We start from the raw sequence: 9,027 nt of genomic DNA on the forward strand, positions 1-9,027 counted from the left end.
TCTCAAATCTATTAGCCGGAAGATGGATTCCTAGAAGAAATATTACAGGATTGCTGGCATGCCTCTTGCTATGCAAGTATGGCTGTACGAGTGTTGTTCAAAGGTCGATCCCAAAATTGCACTCCGAGTTGACAACCAGATTCCCAGAATACTCAATTGGAAGTCCACTGACAACCAACCACCATTTGCTTATTTGATGAATGGCATGTTCAACGACGAGGAAAATCGGGTAGTTTATTCTTATTTTACTGACTGATATTACATACAGTCAGTAAAATAAGAAGGTAGCTATAAGTAATATTTTAAAATTATTTTGGTTTATAATAAATAAGGTGTAATAGTTTGTTATAGGATGTAAAATTTCCTAAAAATATCGCAAGAAAGAAAGAAAGTATGGTCCAAGGTCCATTTACTTTACATGCACAACAATGTAATTTCCAACTAATGAATAAACGACTTAATGCTCCAAGAGTTGCAAACAAAAAAAAAAAGTTTAAAAATAAACTTACGCTTTTCGAAGATGGGGAAATTACTGTCCCAAGAAATATTGGTAATGTTACAAAATTTCCTGACATGGAAATTTTTATAAATGTCTGTGGAATTGATATCAGATGTGCTATAAAACCCCAGCTGCAGTTTTTATAGCCGGCATGTTTTGGCTAAATAATCACATCCTTCGTAGACCTCCAAACCTGGCTGGCCAAGATCATCCTCTTTAAAGCAAGCACATCGTTTGCTCATTTTTCCGGTCAATGCAATCTGCTCAGGTCGTTGAACTAATCTTGGATATCCATCGTCGCACCAAACCTGAAAAATGAAATAATATTGCTACTTAGCAAGCGTTTAGAAGCATGCAATGACATTATCTGCAATATCTCTACCATTACAGCAGTACATAAAATTGAAGTTTCATTCTGTACAGCATACAGGATTCAGGAACAAGAGCCTGCCCATCTAATTTTGTTCCCTTTATCGAGAATGACACACAAACTATTTGAAAATTCAATTGCGGAGAAGAGACATTTGCAGGAATGTGCTAGTTGGAAATCCATTTTTCGTACGCTTAACTTTTGAAGAATACGAACTAATGTACAATCATATCACAACAATCACTTGTTTCTTGGAGAAGCACGACAGGATACGTCCCTCCTCTCTTAAGTTTGAACTGAAAAATTGTATCGATCCCATTACCTTTTACTTTTCGTCCCTGTCCATTGTCTGAAGACAGGGGAAGCAGACGGAGGGAAAGTTGAAAGTTTTCCCTTCCCTTATTTGGTTAGGAAAGAGTGGGACGAACCAAGATGACTTGCATACAAAAACATCTCCTTCCCCATCAAATTGTCTCCCAAGGAGAAAGTCAGGACAAAACAGAGAAATAAAAAAATTCATTGGAAAATAAAAAACCATTATCATTGGCCTCAACCAAAATAATCACTTTCAATTGGGCTCCAAGCAAAGGGATAATGTATTATCCTACGAAACTCCGCGTTCTCACCCTAAAGCAAACAGGGAAAGGAAAGCTATTACCTTTCGTCTTCCTTTCATTCTTCCCCTACCGATACCTAATTTTTAAAAGGAAAATCTTTGAGGTACGGAGTTTGGAACACTGAAAAAAGAATTATACCTCTGAACCCTCTTCTTGACTCCATCTTGAATTACAGCTAGGTAGTTTGGCCTCTTCATTCTTCTGTTTTTCCATCAGCTGAGCACCTCTAGCGGCCTTTGCTTCAGCACCTTTTAAGTACTTTGTTGGATTGCCTTCACTGTCATAATAGCGTCCCACTAGCTTACCGACAAATCTGCCAGAAGGGAAGCGAGTTAGAGATCCATTCAATTCTTTGTTATTGCTTTTTAGTCGCCAAAAAACATGAGATATGAACCAGGATTTAATTTATTTTATTTTGTTCTCCATTTTGAGCCGAGGGTCTCCCGGAAACAGCCTCTCTACCCTAAGGGATAGGGGTAAGGTATACATACACTCTACCCTCCCCAGACCCCACTAGTGGGATTATTACTGGGTTGTTGTTGTTGTTCTCCATTTTAATTAGCAGAGAAGAGTAAAGTCTAATCCTCCATTAGGAAGAAACTATTCCTTGATGTTCTGCAGAAATATCATGGAAATTAAATAGTAATAAATCGGAGTTTTGAATAAGAAAGTGAAAACATTGCTGATAACCTTTCAAACAGATTAACTGTTTGCATTTTACATTGCCAAACTAGAGATTAAGAAATTTGAAGATGAATTACTCACGTGTATGTTCTGAAGTAGAAGTCTCTCCAGTCAACAATACTTTTAACCTATACAAGTGAGATGTCGAAAATAAGTTCTTCCATATCAAGACAAAAAAAGACACAGCACACTTAAAAGATAAACCTGCAGACTGATATTAATACAACTTCAGTACAATTCAATAAAAGGAAGCAGACCCACTGAATGACAACAGAACATCATACTACCTCGGCACTGGATAAACCGTGCAGTGAGTCAGTAAGTCCATCTCCTGAATTAATATAGAAGAAAAGAACTTAATTTTAGAAGCCACAAATCATCAAGACAAAACCAAAATATAAGAATCATATTTCATTTATATCACGGAAATAGAGAGAGCAAGCAAGCAAGAAGTTCAAATATCACAAGTACTGCATTTAGCTATTTAGGCATCAGTCTTGTTACACTTTACTGGTTTCAAACTATGTAGAAGCAAGAAAAGGGAATTCTCTTTAGCAGGTTATTATTTGTGTCCAGAGTGAAAATCACAGCTGGAATTCTTTAAAAGGCAAAATTTATTGCTTAAATGGCTTCAAACATCATAATTCATAGTTCTCCGTTTCTTTTCCTAATATAAATTGTTGTAGGAAATCGAAAGATTTACAGAAATAGACAAGATCAAGCACATTCTTTAAATTATATAGATTTCAAGCTTGACTAAACTTTGTTTTTGATAAGTTGCACTTGATTAAGTCTAAAGAGTCTAGTCCTTACTTAGAAGCAGGAATAATAGGTATTCTTTTCCCTTCTATGAAGCCCCGTAAAAGAGAACAAGTTAAAGTTCGTACTGTCATAACAATAATTCAATTGATAGAAAACCAGAGAGCATAACTTTCAATTTCTAGCCTCTTTCACTACGGATGTTGTGAAGCTCCCCAATTTACTGCTTTCATTCTGCATTCGCCTTCTAGCTGAAGCTTTTGCCCAGTTTCAGTATATCAATATATGGTTAGTTATTGGTTGTTCAAAAGACCTCTTGGTCCTTAGAAGTTGATCACAACAATATTAAACTTAAGATAGGATAATTCTTGGCCAATGAATGTCCATATCCCACTTCACAATATGGTAAAGAACCGCGGGGAGAATTGATGTGTCACAATATCTGCTAGTTTACTCCTTTGCATACTAAAATTTCCTATAGGATTTGAAACTCTTTTAAGTTTAGTACAAGCAACCTGTTTGTACAACATAAAAGAACACTGTTTGATCCAAGGGGATAAATATAGAAGATGAATTTTGATCAGATAACAGTTCAAATATTATTTGAAACAAAAACAAAAAGAGAAAAGAATGACAGCGCCTAACCCTACAACAATTGTTTCCACCTTACAGATGCAACTGGTGCTAAACCACTAAGCAAAGCATACTAGCGATAAACCATAATCCCTAATTGCTTACTGACCTTTCAAAGAAAAAGAAAAAGGAAAAAGAATGACAGCGGCTAACCCTACAACAATTGTTTCCTCCTTACAGATGCCATTGGTGCTAAACCACTAAGCAAAGCATACTAGCGATAAACCATAATCCCTAATTGCTTACTAACCTTTCAAAGAGAAAGAAAAAGGAAAAAGAATGACAGTGGCTAACCCTAACCCTACAGTAATTGTTTCCTCCTTCAAGTAAGCAAAAGCATAACAGAACTCTAGCGATAAACCATAATTCCCACCACTCTCCAAATAATGGCATACATATCATCAGGTCTTCCAATCAAGCTAATTTACTTTATCTAGCAGTTTGCTAGCATAGCAAAGGAACCCTCTTTTTTCTCAAGGCTGGACTTAATCTGAAGCTATTAAGATCTTTCATCTATTAGAAAGGAAGGCTGATTTATTAAGTTGGTTGTGCTTCCTCCATGAAATCTCATTCGCACTATTCGCAGTCAAAATGTGATGTGCAGTAGACGACAACAACAACAACAACAACAACCCAGTGAAATCCCACTAGTGGGGTCTGGGGAGGGTAGTGTGTACGCAGACCTTACCCCTACCCCGAAGGAGTAGAGAGGCTGTTTCCGAAAGACCCTCGGCTCAAGAAGACAAAAGACAAAAGAAGACAATATTAGTACCACCACAGAAATAATATGAAAGAATATATATATATATATATATTCCAAAAAAATTGGAAATATAATCAAAAGATTCTAACCTGTAAAGTTTCCGGATACAAATGCACGCGAAGCATCTCTGAAATTTGAAAATTGTAGAAACAACATATATTAGTTGAAAACCACCGAGCAGTTAAAAATACTCCAATGAGATTAGCCTTATATGACACAGAACTAGCAAAAGTTTATAACTGATTTTCCCCACATAAACAACCAAAAGTGATAGAATCAAAGATTACATTAAGCTTTCAATAAGGATTACAAATTATGAAGCATAAATACAACAATTGCAAAAGAATTTGAAAAAAAAAAAAGACCTTCCAGCAAAATGGTTGTAGCCACCTTCTACTCCATAGTGACTCTTTCCTTTGCTCACATCAAATACTGACCTAATAATAGCAACCAAATCAAAAGCAATAAAATCACCCAAATGTTCAAAAAATGCAATCTTTAAATGACACAAGAGTAGTATAGCAGATTTAACATGTACCCAATAATACCAAGAAAAATGGGCAAGCTTGGATCAGACCCATTGTAAATTGCAAGTTCTTCAACAGTAAAAAGTCTCTGAAAATTCAAAAAAAAAAAAAAAAAGAACCCCACAAAATAAAAAAGTGATTTTGAGATTCAGATACAAATTATACAACAAAAGATACTGATACAATTAAGATTATGGAGTTAAAGAGACAAACTTGTGGAGTAGAGTAGAGTGATTTGAGAGGGAAAATCTTGAAAAGGAGTAAAGAGAGAAGTGCCACTATTAGAGGAATCCCTAAAAATGGAGACCAGCGCATTTTCACCCTTTACTGAGGATTCAAAAGTCAAAAGTCACCAACTTTCTCGTTCGCAGCTACTTCAATTGTGCTTACTTGGCAGAGAATTGTATAGTATTTGCTCCTTCATCAGCCTTTTCTTGTTGAATGAATTGTGTCTTTTGAAAATTACGAGTTTTACTTATTGTTTAAAAACAAACTTTTTTTATAAAAAAAAAAACTTGATTTTTCAGTCTATTGTGGAGAATTGAAAGTTTTGACTTTCACAACCAGGTGAGTTGAACTTTGAAACTAGAGGTGTGCATTCGATTTATTGATTCGATTTTGACCCTTATCGATAATTACTTATCGATTATCGATTTGTACATATGCTTATCGTTATCGTTTCGATAAGGTTTCGATTTTTTCGATTTCGATTTATCGATTTTTGGGACTTATCGATTCGGTTATCGATTACACCAATAAGAAAATTTGCGGGATTACACGGAAAGTATATCGCTATAAACACGCCTAACTAATATGAACAAAAAGAAGCTAAAATAAGACGAACACCATTTATAACATAAAAATTGTGTCAACAAGCACATGCAACGAAACTAATGTAAGGGATCAAATGTATGCCACCGACACTCCAACGGTATAAAAAAAAATACATCATCACGGCTAATTCTGTTTTCCATTAATTTGAACTTCATTCCCTTGAGCTTTAAATATGATCATTCCTTAAATGTGGTATCCCTTGCTGAAAGTCCTAACCTTTAAACCTGGAAGAAATTAAGAAAAATATTAAGAACTTTGTAATACATCACATTCTTTTACAAGGAAAGGTATTATACAATAAGGGTATATTTATCTTTTTAGTATATCTTATCGGTTTATCGATAAACCGATAACCGAAGAGGACAAAATTGAAATCGAAATCGATAACTCGATAAGGAAAATTTCGAAATCAAAATCGATAAATCGATAACAAATAATCGATTCGATTTATCAATAAACCGATTCGAATGCACACCCCTATTTGATACAGTCCTTTTTATATGAGTTCAGGCAAGAGAAAATATTTTAGAATGAATTTTATTCGGGGAAAAAAAAAACGTAAGAAGCCATTTAATTCTTTTGGCGACTACCACAAAAGCGGTAAAAGAATACGCCACAAATATGTCGCCAGTCACAAAAGCGACCTATGTAACTTTATTTGTGGCGCATTTCTTTAACTTATTGTGGCGAGATATGTCGCCACAAAAGATAATTTATTAATAAAGTTTTTGTGGCGACTAAAATTGCCACAAAAAGGTAACAATGCCTCACAAATAAATTTAAGGTAGGTCACTACCAGTGGCGTAGCCGCTCAATGATAAGGGTGGTCAAGCGCACATCCTCTGCCTTTAAAAATTATAATGCGTGTATAAGATAAATACTATTTTATATGGTTATATATTATATTTTGAACATCCTTAGTAGAGTTAAGTGAAGCAATATAGCGATTCAGGTGTTCAAAGTAACGTGTTGTTTACGGGTTCAAAGTTTTGCCCATTTTATTTGCCAAAACAAAATAAAGACCACCATATGGTCTTTTGATTCTTTTTCAATCTAAAAAATTTCCTAATAAAATAACTCTTAAAACTTAAAATTTGGTAGAAATAAACAACTAATCTTATAAGTAATTTTTTACCTAAAAGTTATTTCTTAAATAAATTTTATAATTTAAAAGTCAAGCTCTACAAAACTTCTTCAACAAAAACTCTCTACAAACTACAACTCCTCTCGAAATCTCTCTCTTTCTTTTGGTTTTATGCTTGCTTTTATAAAATTTCAATATTTTTTTTTGCAAAATGTTGCGTAATTAGATCTAAAAAATTTGGTACACCAATCATCGATAAAAACATTATTGATTTGTTTAAATTTTGGACACCCTTGATGGAATTCCTGGCTACGCTACTGGTCGCTACTCAAAATGGCGACATATAGTCCAACGCTAAGCCGTTATTTATTGCGACAACTTGGCAGTTACTTTTGGTCACGACTAAAGAGGTCGCCACAGAACGTTATTACTAAAATCTTATTTTTAATTGTGATAAAATGGGAGATAAAAGACTTATATCTTGCAAAGTAGTCAATCTTAGTTAAAACCAACAACATAGACAAAAATTTCAATTTCATTAATCAAATGATATACTATAAAGATCAGAAGGCTGAATTTGTTTAGTTACATTGAAAAATCTTAGAACATCTATCCATTGCTCCCATTTCTTTAGCCTATGAACAGCTATTGTATCTGGGATTAGCTCATGTGAACATCTCCCATTAGTTCCTGGATAATCATACATTTGTGGCTTGTTAGAAAATCTATTTTTTGCTTTATTTCCCCATTTTAGCCATTGACCAACCAACTTATCTTCAGGACCATAAGTATTATTCACAGGAATATTCGATCTTCCAATCCATTCCACCAGATCCCACGATAAAATAAACCCCATCCCAGACATGTAATGCACGAACGCGTTCATGCTAGGACAAGGTATAACAAAGCCATAATATAAATCAGCCCTAGGTAATGGTTGGAGAGATGTTGCTAATGGTGCTAGCCTCAAATACACATCATCATCCGCCTTCATGATGTAGTCGTAACGTGTAGGAAGGATTCGAGGAAGGGTAGAAAAGTAAGTGTAAGTTTTGCCACTATTCATGTTTTCGGAGCAGTTGAGGACGATAATGTCATTAAAACGCATGATTTCTAAGGCGATGAAAGTCCGATGTTCTGCGTTAGTAATGTTGCAGAAAATGAACTTCACGTCGACACGAGCTATGGGTGTGGATTGAATTCCATAAACCAGACGAAGGAAATGACGTCTATCGAAATTTTTTGGTTGTGTAAAGATTCCTATTAAGAGGGTGAACTGTGTGTTCATTTGGGTCGATTGTTGCAATAAAATGGTGTTGTTTAACGAAGTTGTTAACGAAAAGTTTAAGCGAATATTAAATGATATAAACAAGATAAAAAGAAGTATAACAAACGAAGATAAAGAAACCAAAAGCAGCTTCCTCCTCAGCATCCTAGTTTAGAAAATGATATAAAAGGTGTGTCATTGACCGTTTAGACAAAAGGAGCCAAGTTTGAATACTCAAGAAAACGGATTCTGTGCTTCTTAAATAGACCACAGCACCCACCCCACCCCCCCCCACCCCCACCCCCCACCCCCAAAAAAAAAAAATACACACACAACAAATATATATATATATTTTATGATTTCGGAAAACAGCCGAGGGTCTTTCGGAAACAACTCTCTACTCCTTCGGGGTCGGGGTAAGGTTTGCGTACACACTACCCTCCCCAGACCCATTAATGGAATTTTACTGGATTATTGTTGTTGTTGTTGTTTATAATTATTATATATATATATATATATATATATATATATATATATATATATATTATATAAAGAAAAGGCATTATCCTTATATGGCATGGTTCATGGTATGAAGAAAGTAAAAAGCTTGTGATATTGTCATGCTTTGTATACAAGGAGTAATTGTCTTGTGAAGATTATGTGATGAGGTGCCTAAAATGTGAATATTTAACAAGTATATTTGGATTTTATTGAAAATTTGGTTTAACTTGAATCAGAAAGAGCTCAAAAGTTATGTTGCTGTCAAAATTGTAGTTTTGTAACACGATACGTCATAGTTAATGTGACATACAATTTTTTATCTCAGTCTAGTTATGTAACGGATAAACAAATATTTAAAAAAAATTAAAAGTAACATTGTATCACTTATTTATTTATTTTTTATACATATAGGGGAAGGAAGTGAGAAATGAAGAAGGGACTAACAATATAAAAAATCGAACACTAATAGCCAATCAATTGAGTTACTAT

At 34.5% G+C, this 9,027-nt stretch overlaps 2 protein-coding genes across 2 annotated transcripts; both read right to left on the bottom strand.

Annotated features, from left to right (window-relative positions):
• Positions 384-5,320, bottom strand: LOC109228564 (membrane-associated progesterone-binding protein 4). The gene is made up of 8 exons (XM_019393692.1): positions 5,066-5,320; positions 4,864-4,940; positions 4,691-4,762; positions 4,415-4,452; positions 2,458-2,501; positions 2,252-2,298; positions 1,625-1,799; positions 384-807 (listed from the first exon to the last, which is right to left on the bottom strand). Exons 1-8 carry the CDS (start codon positions 5,165-5,167, stop codon positions 640-642), a joined length of 723 nt encoding a protein of 240 aa, XP_019249237.1. The 5' UTR covers positions 5,168-5,320; the 3' UTR covers positions 384-639.
• Positions 7,309-7,836, bottom strand: LOC109229788. The gene has a single exon (XM_019395341.1). The coding sequence runs from the start codon at positions 7,834-7,836 to the stop codon at positions 7,309-7,311; it is 528 nt and encodes a 175-aa protein (XP_019250886.1).

The sequence above is a fragment of the Nicotiana attenuata genome, chromosome 7, assembly GCF_001879085.1.
Source record: "Nicotiana attenuata strain UT chromosome 7, NIATTr2, whole genome shotgun sequence".
Taxonomy (NCBI): Eukaryota; Viridiplantae; Streptophyta; class Magnoliopsida; order Solanales; family Solanaceae; genus Nicotiana; species Nicotiana attenuata.

Coding starts and splice junctions, on each gene's coding strand:
- LOC109228564 (XM_019393692.1), bottom strand. CDS start 5,167: ATGCGCTGGTCTCCATTTTTAGGGATTCCTCTAATAGTGGCACTTCTC. Junction 4,763..4,863: donor ATTTTTCTTGGTATTATTGG/GTACATGTTAAA, acceptor TGCTATTATTAG/GTCAGTATTTGATGTGAGCA. Junction 1,800..2,251: donor TTCTACTTCAGAACATACAC/GTGAGTAATTCA, acceptor CCCTTCTGGCAG/ATTTGTCGGTAAGCTAGTGG.
- LOC109229788 (XM_019395341.1), bottom strand. CDS start 7,836: ATGAATAGTGGCAAAACTTACACTTACTTTTCTACCCTTCCTCGAATC.